Here is a 17323-nt window from a genome sequence, read left to right on the forward strand (position 1 = left end):
AAAGTAAAACGAGCATAGAAGTAAAAGCTCGAGGCTTGTTTTGAGCACATTGATCCTTCAGGTGAAAGCTGGCTGCAAGATGTGCACAGCCCAAGCACGCCAGTACAACGGCAGTAACAGGCTATCGAGACTGCAAACCTTATTAAAAATATCATTAACGAACCAACACGGAGACATTTCTTCTCAGAAAGAGCAGTCAGGCATTGGAATGAGGTGCCCAGGGAAGTGGTGGAGTCACCATCCCTGGGGGTGTTCGAGGAAAGGTTGGACGTGGTGCTTAGGGACAGGGTTTAGTGGGTGACACTGGTGGCAGGGTGATGGTTGGACCAGGTGATCTCAAAGGTCTTTTCCCACCTTAATGATTCTGTGATACAGAGCCAGCCTAATTTATTTCTAGGAGCTTCTAAAAGCTATACGTGATTTCATCTGAGAAGTAAAGTTGTATCACCAGCTCTAGGTATTCTTCTTTGACCATAAAAGAAACATTTAACATGCTAAGTTTCACCACTGCTCTCCACTCTTCCCCAGTTTCTTGTCCTGGTAAACTACACTCAGTATTTTATAAAGCCTTTATTTATTTATTTATTTTTGGTGGGTGATGGTTGTTTTTCTCTTTTATTAAGGAAACCACAAGAACAACATTCCTGTTGAAATACACATCAATATAAAATCAGCTGTAATTAAACCAAGATGCAAGTTTGCTAATGTGGTCACAACTGGCAACAGAAGGTAAGAAAAAGGCGCTTCTCCAACGCCCAGCCCCACTCCACAGAGGCAAATTGGACAAAATCTGACCTACTTGCAAGTTGTGCTGACAGGCACAAGAGTCTGCCAAACTTTGGACCTACCAGACTTGAAGTTTCCGTTATTGTCCCTATTGATATGGAAGAACACATTGTAAAAATTTATTCTGTGATGTGCATTATAGAATTTGTCTGGAGACAAACACAAGTTTTGTGTTTTGTAATGCTTAGGAAGAACTGTTATGGACTTTAAAGATCATCTAATTCCACCTCCCCTGCCATAGGCATGGACACCACCCACCAGAGCAGGTTGGCCAAGACCCCATCCAGCCTGGCCTTGAGCACCTCCAGAGATGGGACATCCACTTCTCTTGGCAACCTGCGCCAGTGCCTCACTACCCTTATAATGAAGACTTTCCACCTAACATCTAGTTTAAATCTATCCTCTTTTAGTTTAAGGTCATTCCCCTATTATCTACCCCACTAGAGAGGCCTTCTCCACCTTCTTTGTAAAGCCCCTTTAGGTAAAGGTCACAATGACAGAGACTCCCTGGAGTCTTCTCTGCTCCAGGCTGAACAACCCCAGCTCTCAGCCTTCCTTCACAGGAGAGGTGCCTCAGCCCTCTGAACATCTTTGTAGCCCACCTCTGGGCTTGCTCTAACAGGTCCACATCTTCCTCCTGCAGTGTGTTCACCAACAAAGTCCTGTCAGCGTATGGCTTGAAAGCAACACAAACATGGATATGGTTCTTTGCATTCAGAACTCCAACATCATCACTGAGCAATTCCTGTGCCAATTCACAGACAGAAAATTGAAGTTTCAGATTTTTATGTTAATAAACTTTTATATATTAAAAAAAGACAAGAAAGGGCTTTTGTGAGAAACATTTGTAACATTCTCTTATAATTTAAGTTACACTGAGTTGACAATTTCTAACCATATTTTTACTACAGTATAACAGATCAATTAAACTCCTGCAGAAGTTGTACAGCACAGTAACTTTGTTGCCATAATCATTATTAGGGGATATATCATTTATCCTTATTCTTGGAACTGCATCAGATTTGTAAGTTACAGAAACAAGAAAAATGGGTACACTTAACACTGATCAAACACCACCACATACATGTATTAAAAACCTTTTTTTTTTTTTTTAATGAAACAAGTTGGGTGCCATGTAGCCTTCCAGTTTAAAATGATATAAAAACCATGGTCAAGAAAAGAGTCCACCTCAAAGTCTGAGGAGACTTAATGACAAATAATGCATGATACTTGATTTATATACAATGTGTTTTTAATAAAGAATCCATTCCTTGAAGCCATTCTTCTAACTTCACTGATAAGACAAAAATGTGTTTGTATCTGAAACCAGGAACAAAAAAAAAACTTAAACCAATGCAGTCAAGCACATCATTGGTGTTATGGCCAAAGGCTACACAAAGTATACCATGGATGGCATTTCATCCTAAATTTTCCCCACTTCTGTAACTCACATGTAAACTCCATTCACACTGTTTAAAAAGAGTTAAATTATGCCACTATGAGGGCCACTCAGTCTCAGTGAATACCACTGCATAAATTCACTTTGTCTTCAGTTTTCTCCCTCCCATGAAGAGTCACTAGGAACTTAAACTGTCTTTATGACCTTCTTGCATAAGATAATCACTGTCAGACTCCGACTCTTCTTCATCTACTGATGTTTCTGCCAGACGTTTCATGCCTCGCTGTTGTGAAATGGCCAGTGCATATTTGATATTGTAGATATTCCATTCACAGCTGTAAAAATAAACAGGAACATGTCAGAAAACAGATTCCTTTTTCTCCTGAAGTATACCAATAAAGAAGATATGTTTGAAAGAAAGACAGTCTTGAAACTTCAAATACTGAACTATCATCCTGCAGATTACCCCACACTGCAGGATTTGATTTAAGCTGTTAAATTTAGCAATACGTACAGCTTGGAAACATCTTCAAAGTGACGCTGGATACTTTTCTGAAGGAACTGTATCACGGGCAGCAGCTTCTGTGACCTTAAAGGCAGAAAATACACAACTTGCAGTGCGATCTATAGTTCCATGTGGCAATCTGTAACTGTTCTATATTCTCAAAATTTTAACAAGCATGCATGTTACCCTAAAATGTTTGTATTTAAAAGTCAACATGAAACAAACAAAAGCTTTTTGCTTTTGATTGTGCCAATGATTATACTCAAAATTTATTGCCAATTTTTTTTCTAATGTCCAGCTGCAACATGAAGAACTAGTTGTACTTCCTGTAATGACCACAGTTTCTTCCAAGTACTACAGTACTTTCCAAACAATTAGGAGTTTGTTTTAAACACTCTGCTTCTACAGACACAAAAGCATGAAGTTTGTTCTCATCATTTCAGTCACTCAACCAGTACCACTGCTGAGGCAAAGATAAGAGTTAGACATTGCACTGTTATTTAAACCTGCAGGACTTTGTCTCAAATAACTCCCTACCTCTCACTTGCTACCAAACTCCTCATTTGCCTAGTTTTGTTCCAAGATGTCCATAAACTCTGGAGTAAAGGTAGGCTGAACATAATTCACAGGGCAGGCACACATAGTTGTGAGGAATAATGTAGGAAGGCAAAGCACAAATAAGCCACAGTACATGCCTGAATTACAAGCTAGTCTATAAAATGCAGTCAGTACCTGCTCATTATCTTTCAGTTACATTTAACATTTATAAGAGTTTTAAAACACAGTTCAGAAGATCCTACTAACATTCTTCAAATCTTTATGCATATACAGGCTAAGAAAGCTGTGGGAAGTTTTACCTTCAATGTTCAAAAAACACAATTAATCCTTACAAACCCTATTATGCGTTCCAAATCTCATATATACTGGTTGGTAAAGAAGTTTCAAATATCGTGTATGCATCTATCCAGAATGCTAGTAATTGTCAATGGAAAGCCCTAAACTGACAAGTATTTTATAATGCTTGTCAGCTTTTTGACTTTCACAAGAGCTCACCTTGTTTTTAACTTCTGTCCATGCAGCATGAGCAACTTATGAGCCCAAATAAGATAGAATTCTAAGTGACAAGATATCTCAAAGGCAGAGGCCAGGAACTCCAACACCTTCTCCACGTACAGATCTGGGAGTGATGAGCAGACAACCTCAACTGTGCAAATAAGAAAACAAAAAGTGAACAAAACGAAACAAATATATACATACACATTAGTGTTGAATTACTATTTAGAATAACATGACAGAAACTAGAAGAAAGAATAAGGAGAAGAAGAAGAGAGCAGTGTCTGGGCAACTATTTGATATTTAATATTGTATTTCAGGGCACAGCCTCTCGGGAAGCACGTTGCTCCTCCTTTGGCCTTCCAACCACTATTGTATTTAAAAGAAAGAAATCGGTTAACTTAAAATCTCTTTGGTTTGCATGATCACAGTCCTTGATAACGTGCGTATTTACATTAGTTTATGCTTTTCTCATATCATTGTGCACCTCTACATCTGGCTCTGCCTTTTAACATCCTGTTAGGCACTTTAAGACAGTAAAAATATCCTCCCTTGGCCTCCTCTCTTCCAAAGACTACACGAATGCAGTTCTCTCAGCTTCCCCTCAGCTGTCATGTACTCTGACTCTCTAGTAACATCCCAAGCCCTCCACTGGATGCTCCAGAACATCAATATCTGTCTTGTACTGGAGAGCTCAGAACTGGACACCATAACATGGTCTCACAGAAGAGACCAATCACTTCCCTCAAGATGCTGACTCCTTTCTTGACGCTACAGTCCGGTGTCCATTTGACCGTCTTCATCACACAGGCATACTTGCTAAGCCCCTCTAACATCAAGCACATTCTGAGAAGTGACGTCCAAAAACATTATATGAATTTGGACCTGATCAAATTCCATGTTCAAAAGTCCCTAGGCGACCACGCAGTAGATTTGTTTTACAACAAAATAACAAAAAAAAAAAAAAAAACAGACCTTTTGTTGTTAACTTATGTTACAATTTTACCAAAGATCATCCTTTCCTCTCTGTCTTCAGCTACAATAAGAAGACTCAAGTCCTGGAATATTTTAACTTCTTCATTTCTTCCTCAGAGATGAACTTTGCCCTTTACACTTCACCTTATTTGGCTTACACATCTCTGCTTATGATTAGCTCAAGTCAAATTTTATGGAAGACCCACTTACCTTCATCACTAGGTACAGCCTCTATAACCTCTTGAATTAACTTCTTTTCATTCAGCTTGAGGGCCATGATGATGGCCATAGCGTATTCCTTCTGATGCAGTGTTTTGCGTATATTGCTGGGTGTGACATCAATGTCTAGCTCAAAAGGATCAAAAATCATCCCAGAGTCCAGTGAATAGATAAGAAGACCCTCTGTGGTGGTGGCTGCCCAGCTTCGTCCTAGAAAAGAAGCAACAGTTTTTAAGAACAAAGATGAGTGTTCTAGGATGGAAGCACAACAGTAATGAATGACAAACAAATGACTCTTCATCGCTTACAAGATCTAAGACAGAAAATAGCGCATCACTGATGAACCTGTCAGCAATGATGATACTTATGAAAAATACCAGTTCAAAGTAGTATGTGCTTAAGTTTCCTAATTACCCACTGCACAAGAGACAACACTACTAACCCATCAACATTGCAGAATATCTGAACAAACCATCTCCAAAGGCATTTGCACTTCACTGTTACTCTTCCTTCAATCTACTCTTTTGTTTGTTTTATATGGAAAAAAAAAATCACCATCATTGCTCACCTGTCGGAGAAAATCGCAGGCAAGTCACTCTTATTTCTGGCTTAAAGCGTCTGTAACTCATGTCACCTACAAGAAAAGTTGAGAAGTGGTTTAATACCTCCACCAAATGTTCATAGCCTACCTATCAACTCCAGCTGTGCTGTTATCATTACGCCAAAAAATGTGGAACATGTCAAAACTTGGCACCATTAGAAGACATGTTAGAAGACAGATAGTCCCTGTCTGAGAGATCTGAGTTAAAATAAGCTAAATGAAGTGGTAGGACTGAATTTTGCTGTGATTAGAGATCAGAGGAAAAGCAAGCAACTGAAAAATAAAATTGGGCCTCATGGGTTCCACATTCAGCAAATCTGGAATTCATGTTAACAAGTGTCTGTAGCCACAGAACATTAAAGTCAACCGAAAAACTGAGCTGGACAATTCAAAGCCTTCACAGCTGGTATCTACTCTAGAGTCAAATTGATCCACACAAGACTAGTAACAAGACACCGAGGCCAAAAGCCATACCTCTTTTTACTCCAGGAAGAGGAATAGCAACACCATCTTCATCTCCAGCGCCTTCATCAATCAGAGCCATGCTGCCAAATTCCGTCATTTTTCTCCGATCTAGGTATTCCTGGAAAAACACACAAGTTCCATTCACTGCACTCCATCTCCTCCCAAACACCTGTTAATCCCGCAAATGCTCCATAACATTCAGGAATCATTTAGTGATTATTTCTTTGTAATTTATTCCACAAGTTCTTACAAACTCATGGAGAAGTGCAATCATTTCACAGTAGCAGGCCAACCACAGGTAAGAATCAGGCTGCTTCGTTCTTATGGCCTCACAACAACAAAACTTGGTTCAGACTGTGGCTTGACATTATTAAATACCACTTTACGTAAGGGGGCACCACTTCCTCAAATGCAGTCCTGCTTTTCCTCCCCTTCAGCTTCCATAATCTTACTGTGCTAATATTAATGGTCATGTAATCAGCCAGTTACAAAAATTATGCTTTGAATGCCTCCCACCCCCAATTTTTAAACACCTTCTCCTCCAGGATTCTTTTCCAGCTGTTTCACTCCTGGTATCCTTTTAAGCTATGCCGGCACAATAAGGAGCAGCACAGAAACGAAGGCTGTTTCACAAGCCATTGTTGTCAAAGAAACAAGTTTGGAACCACAGTCAAATATAACCTGACATGAACATTAGAGCTTTCATCATTCTTCCAGTTGAGGAGACGTTAACAAGTCTTACTGGATTTTTTTTTTCTCCCATTGTTTTTCATCATTCATTTTACTTTTAAAGGAACTTAATTTCGAGTTGAGCACTGTTCAGGAACAGCATTTGGTAAATTGCAGTGATATTTTCCCGTTCTCAACTCCTTCTCTTTGCCAGCACAAGCAACTGACCCACAGGGAAAGTGAGCTTAGCACAAAACGTCAGTCACTTGAATTTTCATATTATCTCATTAATTTTAAGTTAACTGCCAGTTGACTTAATTATGCTTAAAAATTCTGCTGATTTAATACAGACACACTGCCGTCTGGCAAGGTTTTAGTTAAATTTAAAGAATTATTTTTGTTTTCTAAGAAATAACTTCTCCTTACAGACCTCTGCACAAAACAAAATGAACCCATGATTAACAAAATGTTCATGAATGGCATTTAAATTAGATGTCACACTAAAATCCAAGTTTTGGGAGTGGGATGGGGGGGGGGGACACCGACTCCTATAATCACATACCTCCATTGCATCTAGAGATAAGTTGCATGAGATCTCAAATTTTTTCATAAGAATCTGTTCTTTGACATTATATATACAGACAAATTTTGACAATCCACCTGCCAGAATAGACTGACCATCCGCTGAGTAACACAGAGTAGTAAAAGATCTGGTAAAGAAAAATAGAAAGTAGTTAATTTCATTGCCACATCTGAGCCAAAAGACAACTACAGCGTCAAGACAGAAAAATAAATAATTCCATTGAAAAAGTGGAATCTTCGTTCACATATAAAACCATTTTACTACAACCAACTACTTTTGGTACATTACAATGTATGAACAATAAACAATTTAAAACTCCAATGACTTTTCAAAATACTTCCATAACTTTTTACGCAGTTGCAACCCAGCAACTGTTATCTCATTTACTTACTTCCCCTTGGCTGACTGTTTGGCAGTTATTTTATCAAGCTCTTTCCTTCCCATCTGAAGATCATGTCTTCCCTCAATTGAGCCAACTTGCACTGCATTTTCGTGATCCCAAAATGTTATCTGTCCATTCAGAGAAGCAACCGCAAGCTCTTTGCCATCAGGACGGAAAGCAACAACAAGAACTGCAAAGAATTAAACTAATGGTTAAAAACATGGTCCGATTTTTTTTTCTGAAGAAAAAGACTATGTTTTTCCAGGAAAAACACACCCTATATTTTTCTAGCATTTCAGCAACTACTAGAAAAAGCTAAAGATTAACAAGCGTGACAGTACTTCTCTGAACAAAATACAAATGTTTAGCTAATTATAAATCTGGAGGTGGTTATATAGAAGAAGGATTTCTTGCACTGTTAAAGTGCTATAGAGAACTATCTCAACTTTTTGTTTTCATTAAGAAAAAGACTTCTGTATTTGACATGTTCTGCTTTTTATTGTTGTTGCATCATTTCTGATAATATTTTTATATTTGATAAAAGATGAAATTAAAATTACCGTCTGAGTTCAACATTAGTGTCTCCTTAGTTCTCCAGCTGTCCAACATATCCCATAACTTGACCGTTTTATCCCAAGAGCCACTAGCTAGAACACACTTCACTGGGTTAAAGGCCAAACTGCTGATGGGGCCCTCATGACCTGCTAACACCTAATAAAACAAAAGATAACGTGGAATTAGGTAAGAGAAACTGAAGTTCATACAGTCTGCATTCATCAAACCCTAAATGTAGCAACTGAACTACACCTAAGTTGTCCACGCATGCTTGTGGTAAGTTTTGGATGTGTGGAATGATCCATACCAATGACTCTCAACTTTTTATTTTCAGAAGTTAAAAAACTGAATTCACTGCAGTGCTACCATTGCATAGGCATCTATAACCACTCTTACTACTCAAATAGTGCACAGACTCTAGAGAGACTAAGACATAGGGAGCATTTATTTTCTCTTTTCCCTTCTTATCAATAGGAGAGCAACTGTGAAAAATCAAGTCATTGAACTGAGAATTCAAGATGCCCTCCAACTGAAAACATTTAAGAAAACACACTAACAAAAACTGTGAATAAGAGTAACACAATTTTTTCAATCATGGAGCTCCTACTTCTCTCAACAGAAATCATGCAAAGGAACAAAACCCAAAACTCTGAAAATCCACTCAAGTATATGGAGAGATAGCATCAATGCTCTGCATTCGCCACCTGCACCAAATTAAATGTAAAAATTGCTGAGTTCATCTACTTGGCTGTCAGATATACAATAATGCTTAAGAACTGAAAATAGCAAATGAAATAGAAGATAGCAAAACCGTCCATGGAATCTGTATTGATCTTAGGATAGCACCTACAATTTCTTCATTTCTATGAAATATCTCTAAACAGCTAGTAATGACACTGTTACCATGTCACAGCACGGTAATACCTCAGCAATACTTGTGTTACTTCAGCAGCTAGAAAGAGCTCATGACTCAAAAATTCTGAAGAATATTTCCCACAAAAATGCAGGATAAGCTCAATGAAATAACTCAAAAGTTTCAGGAAATCGTGTTGCTTTGTTCCAATTCTTAAATACAAACAGAAAACACTTCATTAAAGCGTATTAAAGTCCTCCAACTAATAGCAAAGTTACTTAGTATCACCATGACGTATTCTGTGTTAACGTCAAGTACATTGTGAGTCCTTACATCTAACAACCTTCCACTCTGCATCGACCAGATGTATATTTCAAAGGAATCCTGGGAACCAGCTGACACAATCTCACCACTGGAGTCCACAGCTAAACAAGAGAACTGACTTGGTCGTGGAGAAGTAAAGGTACGGAAATTACGGTATCTGTTGTAAAAATGAAAATAAATTACAAAAAAAAACATTTCAGGTAGTTTTAAACATACATTTTACACATTTCTTTAAACATAAAATTAAATTCTTTAAGTCTTTTAAGCAACCTACGGGAAAAAAAAGTTTGTATAAAATGAGACCCAAACACCTCAGCATGATTCCAAGACTCAAAAAATTACTACTAATTCTGCAGAAATTACAGCCCAAAATACTCAAAACAGAAGAGCTGTCTTCTGTTACAAAGTGTATGTCTATTCTTCAGATAACACAGGCTTGTTTACACATCCAGTCATGTACACAGTTGTATTTTAATGGCTCAACCACCGTAACTATGGCAAACATTGTTAGACAGGTGCCTTCCTCGTGTTTGAACAGCAAAGGCAAAGAATGATCTTACTGGTTTTCCAGCTTCTCTGAGTAAAGTCCTTCCAGAATTTTGTTCATAGGAACTGGATGGAATGGCAGGATTCCTAGTTAGTATCCGAGTCTGAATCAAAGGCTGAGCCAAGAATCAATAAAGAAACACTCACATTTGTGCAACCTGATCTTGAAACCAGCAATCAGTAGTTTGCTGCATTTTGGGATGTGAGGGCTGAAGACCAAATGCTAAACAAAAGCTTTATGGTAAGTTACCTGTGCAGATCAAAGGCCCGCACTGTTCCATCCAGGGAAGCGCTCAAAATGACATAGCCACTGGAAGTAAAAGTCACAGCAGTTACGCCGCTCGTATGGTCTGTAAAAGTGACGAAACAAAAACTGCTTGAAGTGTTCCACACTTTCACCTGCAAGAGAGATGAGAGAGGCCTTCCTATAGTCTCTATTCTTCATTCAGAAAGAAAGGATTAGGCAGCAGAAGAATAAAGAAAAGTTAGCCCTGCTACTCTGCAATAGCATAAGGGACTTTCAATCCAGTTGGAAGAAATTGTATGCAAGTGAGGCATGTAGAGCCACACAGCTTATCATCAGACCCCTAAAGGCAAATATACAACAAGGAAATCTAAGTGGAGACAATCAAAACATTTTTGAAACAAAGTTGATTTCAAATTAATACTAGGAACTGGCAGGTCTCTTTTTCCCCCCATCAAAGCTCCTGATTGTGACAAGATACTAACCTTGTCACTTTAATGTTTTTGGGATTGATCTTCAAAATCCCGTGTCATTTTTGGATTAATCTACAAAACACTCTTCAACAAAACAAAAACCAACCAATCAACCAAAAAAAAAACAAGTACCTGTATCTTGTACACCTAGCCTTCCATTTCAATACTATGAGATCATTTTTCTTTTAAATAGCAAGCTTCTCTAATGGTACATTGCAGAAAAATCTGTTTGGGAATTGCACTTTTAGAAGTAAGTTGAAGTAAATTTCCCATTAAAATCAATTAATAAAAGGGCATGAAGTTGGGTGACCGAAAATTTATTCATCTCCATGTACCATGGAACTACCACAAATGGACATACATTAACATCTGATGAATAAGTTTTTTTTCCTCTTACTGCAACTATATGAAAGAATAGCTGCTAAAAAACCTAAGTGATGCAATCTGCAGAGGATACCAATAATACATCAAAATACATATGCTGTGCAAAGGAAAATCAAAACATAAAATGAGGTCATACTTTTTGTCTCCTTGCCTTTTTTTCTTTAAGAAAGAAATATGTACTAATTATGGTTACAGAGCTTGAATTTCCATTCTATCTTTTTAAAACTTAAAATCGTATTTCAATACTACTGTCTCACTTACTTTTCCATCCTCCCCTCCAGTTACTATGTATTGTCCATCTGGAGAATATGCTAACGAAACCATGCTGTTAAAGTGACCCTGCTGCTTCAGCACATAGGACTCACTTTGCCATTCCCATACCAGGAGCTGACCCAAACCTGTAGACACAGAAGAATTAACCAGGATTATAAATCCTATGATGACAACATGCAAATGCAAGACAAAAATCACATACTTGCACCTAACAACTGAAGAAAATAAATTTGTTGATGCAAACAGGTTCCATTATGCATAGATCAGTCCTAAGAGAAGTCATTTTTCTTTTAAAAATTCGAGGTTACTTGGCTTAACATCCTCCATACTACAACCACAATGCTATTAACTCACTTTTGGTAATAAACTGATAGATGCATGCTGATAAACAGCCAAAAATCTGAAATATGCTAGGATGGAACTCTGTCTTCATGTTTACGTCAAGTCAGTTCATTTTGCATTTTTTATCTTTGATACTGTAGTTATCCCAGAATCAAAAGAACTCTGAGGACAACCTGATTAGGGATATGTGCCAGACACTATGGAAATGAGACTATGAATTATTAGCAAAGTTTTAACATTTGGATTCAAGGACAGGCAGACTTTGGACTTGTATGCCCACGATATTCCTCATTTTTCATGACCACAGACCAAAAAAAAAAAAATTTACAAACCTGAACATCCAAAGGCAATCCAGTCACCAGTACAGTTGATAGAAATAGAAGCTATCCTTTGATCTGAAATACTAAAGAAAATTACCCATTATTTGCATTTTCAAGCCTTATGTAATAAAATTTCAAATCTGAGAAACTAGAGGTTTTTTTCTTTTCAGGCATGATCTTGGATTACTGAATTTTCTGTATCACTGTAACATCAGAAGCAGCATATACACTGTCTCTTTTATTATACTCAGTAACATTAAACGAGCAATATTGCCTTATTTGTAATAAAGACAGAATATCAATATCCCAAACAAAGACATACTTGCTAGTAACAGAGTAAAACTGAATTCAAGAAAGTAAACCTGTTTTTTGGTGTTTGCTTTTTGTTTCTTTTATACATGGAAATAATGCATTCTTTAGCTAGCATCATACAGCAATGGAAAAATATTGTTATTATTCAAACTAGAGACAATTTATAGATCATTTTCAATATGCAGAACTTTCTTCTTTTCCAGGTATCAACTGTATTTGCTATGCATATTCTTCTATTCTGATACTCCTCCTTCACTACTAAAGACGGTGTTTTCTCAACCAAAGAAGGAAACAAAGAACCACACCAAACCAACCAAAAACAAACAAAACAAAACAAAAAAATAACACAGACCTTATTCCCAAACCAAATCAACCAACCACAACCCCATTCACCTCACCTCAAGGAATGGATTAGATTGAAATCTGGAAGCTCATGGAGGTGAAAGACTCCAGAAGCAAAACCAGTGACCAAGAGGTGTGTTTTCTTGTGATAAGCTGCAGATGTCAGGTTATTAAAATCTCCCTCTTTATTGAAAAAATACCTGGGCATCAAAGAAATAAGAGAAGCAAACTGAATACAAAATAAAAGTATGACGTTATAGTTGCATTGCAATGTAGGTCAAGTATTTTGAAAATATCCTACAATAAAACTCAAGTGCACTATTTCTAGAATTTTTATGTATATATTTATATACTACAAAAAACGTACTTTATATAGTTCGTAAAAAGCTAATTCTCTTCCCTTCCTTTTTCTGAATGTTTACAACTACTACAGTAATCTTGTAAGAAGTGACATCACAGTGATACCACATACAATAAAAGAGAAGAATGTTAACATATGAACTGATGATTTCCTTACTTTTTTTTTTTTTTTTTTTTTGGATTTCAAACATTAAAACATATGCCATATTTCTTACACTAATAAAATAATACTGACCTGTTATTCTGAAGGTGAAGGTATCACCTTTCATGCAATCAAGGTAAGGCAACGAACGTTCTACTGAAACTATTTATTATGGGATTTAAAGTAAATTGCTAAATCCTGAGCAGAGTTTTACATTACTGAGTGAATAAATGGTGAAAAAAGACCAATGTGGTAGACTCCCAGAAAAATTCTGCCTTTGGAAAACTGAAAATCACTTACTTTGCAACACGTGAATATTTAACTTTCTCTCTAATCTCCTGTTCATTTGGATGGGCTTTTCCATGAATTTCTTCACCCTTAGATTCCTCAAGAAACTCTTCATCTTCTTTTATTCTGTTCTTTTTCCTATCTTCTTTAGGAGGCATGGGCTTCAAACCATCAAGCTCTGTATCACACTGCCACACACAGAGAGCTCCATCCTGGCTAACTGTGTACAGCTAGAATAAATAAACGTATGATTATTATTTAACAGATGTTTTGAAATCTGCTACCCTGTTAGAATTGACTACAGAATTTCAGAAGGGATAACAAGTCTGCACTCCATCACTGGAATTATATTTTACTTAGCCCTCTAGCAATCCAGATGATTAGGTTTGGAAAATTCAATTGTCCTGAGAAAGCGGTGATTTACTCTACGCTGCCTTCAGAATATTGTGGAAAAGACCAAAGGCAATTTTATTACCAGTTGGAGTTACAGCTGATTATTCTCTTCATATTTAAAATTGTAACTTCTGGGGGGAGCGATTTTAAATAACTTACTCTCCTTCTACCACTTACTTCCTGAAACATTCAATGAATTGTAAACTCATGGCTGATGAGCTGAGACACTACCCACATATTTTAAAAATTCTGAGCTATCAAAAAAGTCAGCATCTTTATCTACAGCTAAGACTCTACCTCAGCTTTTTTAATATTAAAATTCAACAATGTAGTGTCATTATGTACATACATCTAGACTGTTCTCTTCAAAAAAGCAGGCTACTATTACATCCTTATGTCCTCCAAGTGAGTAATAGATCAGGTTTGCCCATCGCTCTGCTCCAAACACCCACGTAGACATGTCCTTGCTTCCCACTGCAAAACATCTACAAAAGAAAAGGCAATTTGAGCTAGTTAGCTAGTTTGCAAGACTAGTCAGTGGGCGGAGAAAATTCTGCATGGCAAGACAACAGTCACCACTTAAACAGCAATTTTAGATATGAGGGTTGCAAACTTAAGTTAGTAACTCTAGCAAAGGTATATGAGATTAAATATATTCAAAAGCTCAACAGTGTTCATACTTGCAAGACGCATTTCTTTTATGGATAAGTAGGCATTTTCAAGCAAGAATGAATTGCTATTCCCTAATGCACGTCTATTTCGTATTTTCTAGTCTGCTTAGCTACAGTATTTATAGCATATATATTATGCTATATATGTATATAGTGTTCAGTTAAAGTATAAATAAAATTTTAAAGCTAGTAAATACTTCAGAGCAAAGAAAGTAGACTGTTACATGCATACAGTGTTAACAACGGAAGCAGGCGAACAGTGCTTTAGCTTAACAACTCACTTGGAATCATCAGTCCAGTCAATACAAGTTGTTTCATCATATGGACCATAATATGTTTTGTCCAGAACAAATGCATTAAATTCTCGTTTCTTTCCAGGAGCATGGTACATAAGAGCAACATTGTCTTTTGTAATCACAAATTTTCTGTCATACAGGGGAAAAAAAAAGCAGAATTGCACACAAAGCTGTTAAAGTACATGATTTTTTCAGTACAGACTGCAATGTAACAAAACACTATAATGTTAAAAAGGTTTCCATGTTACTCAAGTGATAAATACAGAGCACTTCGGAATCAAAACCAAAAAAAAAAAAAAAAAAATTATTTCTAGGTAGCTATTATCCCTCAACTTCGAGAACAGGTATGTTAAGAGACAGAGAACATTTGGAAAAAAAAACAGTCAAGTTGAATAATGAAACTTTTATTCATTAGTTCTCACACAGGAAGGTAAAGTTCAAACATCCAAAATAAGATGTTCTATTTCAACCTCTCTTCACCTCCATATGTTGGTCACTTTCACAAACACAATGCATCTGTATCCCTGTTACACATTTCTTTTAATGTTGCCCTGTAGCCAGTGTAACAGCCAGAACTATGACTGCAACTACCAAGCAAAAACTCATTCGCAATCACATTAAGTTAATCAAACTGAGAAATGACACCAAAAGGGAAACCTGTAGTTTTTTTTTCCCTCTCTCCCTTCTGACAACTCTCACATTCATGTCACAATTTGGCTCAGTAACCGTAGAGTTAAAATGAGATATGAAAAAAAGCTCTATGTTACCAAAGGAGACAACAAACCCAAGTCAGCACCAGAACTGCACCATGAGTGCCCTGGTGTGACTCTGCAGCACTGATCGTTCCCCATGTGGGCTCTTTAACCCTCCCTAAAATATGGAAGGACAGCAAGATTCACAGAGAATTTTCTGTTTCTAAAAGTTCCACCATAGACAACATCTGTTACGGGCACCTTCCCAAGCTTTGCTTTTCCTTTTCTTTTTCCAACTCAACTATATCAGTAAAGTGGTCCTGGTACAGCTCAAAATCTCTTCTGTGTTAACTAACAAGTATCATTTCCTGAATGGTCAGAATGTTTTAATAATTACAAGTACTGTATGGAGTAATTCTGTTATTTAATTCTGAAGTACATGCATTTTACTTACTTGCCATCAGGAGAAAAGGAGACACTGTGCACTGGCTTGTGAAAATGGAACTGATGTATCACAGATTTACCAACCAAACTGACAAGCAAGGCAGCTCCCTCTGTGAGGGCAGAAAAAGAAGAAACATAGAAATTATTCAATCACCAAAGAAAACATAACCCTAGGACACTTAGGGTTTTCTTCCTATTCAAAAAAGTACTTCAGAAACTTTTGAAGACAGCAAGTACAATGATGTATAAAGAAAAATAAAACTTAATAGCTACTTTTAAAAACGCTAAGTTCTGTAAATTAAGTTACCGTCTGCCAAAATTCTGATTTAATTTTTAAAGCAAAGCACTTCTGATTTAAGGTTGAATGCCTACTTTTCAGAGAGTATTTTTGCTTCACTTTTTTTTTTATGAAAGAAATAACTTGTTTGTGCAAGTACCTTCATCAACCAGTATGGCAAGACTTCCATCTGGAGACAGCCCCACACACACGATGTTGTGCCGTGTAGCTAACGGGAGCGTTTCACATTTATTACTGCAATAAAATGACAAAACAGCGAACTGAGTGCAAGAATGGGGAAATGTCAGTCATCACTGGTATCAATGAAATATGGTTTGATGCCTGCATTAACGCTGCTGAAACAACTTTGATGCAAACCCCTCCGGATTTTAATTAGTTGCTGCAGTTACTTGATAAGACACCAAGGATGCAAGAGGCTCCTGACCAGACTCCCAGTTTAACAAGCACCAGCCCCAGCTCTGCCCCAGAGGGAAAATGCTGGTGATGTTCTAGGCCGTGTTATGTGTTTATAGACGGTACAAGACAGAAGCCCTGAGGAAAGCTAAGCCCCTGAAGCGGAGGCAAACCGCGGCTGGCTCACTTCTTCAGGTCGAAGAGGGAGATCCTGTTCCCCACGGGGCTGACGAGGCTGCTGCCATCGCGGGTGAAGCTGAGGTTGCCGCGGCGGTAGACGGTGCCCAGCAGGCCGGAGAACTGCAAGGAGGAGGGAAAAAAGAAGAAGCCGGAGAGGGCAGCGGTTAGAGCCGAGGCACGCAGCGGCCTGAGGGAGGGAGGGAGGGAAAGAAGGAGGGGGGCGGCCGCTGCGGGCACTCACCCGGTAGGCGAACTTCATGGCGGGCTCCGCGTGTAATGGCCGGCGGCCCGCGCATGCGGCCGAGGGGAAGGGCGGGCCACAAGATGGAGGCGGGTCCACAAGATGGAGGCGGGCCCGCAGCCCGCACCTCCCTGTTCTCCTCCCCGATATCCCCGTCAGGGAGCACAGCCCCAAGGCTGAAGGGTTGGGAGCCCACGCGAGTTTGGTTTCCTCGCGTGTAAGCTAGCGCCAGGCTGGCTGAACCCCACAGAGCAGCAGCCCTAAAGGGGAGCCCTGCCCGTGCCTGACGCAAGGCTCGCGAATCTCCCTATTTATTTAAC

General features: G+C 38.2%; 1 protein-coding gene across 1 annotated transcript; it reads right to left on the bottom strand.

Moving 5' to 3' along the window:
• Positions 1 to 1580: 1580 nt before the first annotated feature.
• On the bottom strand, positions 1581 to 17057 carry PWP2 (PWP2 small subunit processome component). The gene is made up of 21 exons (XM_084306348.1): positions 17004 to 17057; positions 16770 to 16882; positions 16329 to 16423; positions 15902 to 16001; positions 14741 to 14884; positions 14138 to 14273; positions 13408 to 13625; positions 12662 to 12805; positions 11964 to 12034; positions 11278 to 11414; positions 10166 to 10314; positions 9379 to 9526; positions 8198 to 8348; positions 7647 to 7827; positions 7235 to 7382; positions 6013 to 6121; positions 5506 to 5571; positions 4929 to 5147; positions 3744 to 3894; positions 2700 to 2774; positions 1581 to 2520 (listed from the first exon to the last, which is right to left on the bottom strand). The coding sequence occupies exons 1-21, from the start codon at positions 17019 to 17021 to the stop codon at positions 2364 to 2366; spliced, it is 2730 nt and encodes a 909-aa protein (XP_084162474.1). The 5' UTR covers positions 17022 to 17057; the 3' UTR covers positions 1581 to 2363.
• Positions 17058 to 17323: the final 266 nt, after the last annotated feature.

Source organism: Netta rufina (assembly GCF_964035555.1).
Source record: "Netta rufina genome assembly, chromosome: 1".
Classification (NCBI taxonomy): domain Eukaryota; kingdom Metazoa; phylum Chordata; class Aves; order Anseriformes; family Anatidae; genus Netta; species Netta rufina.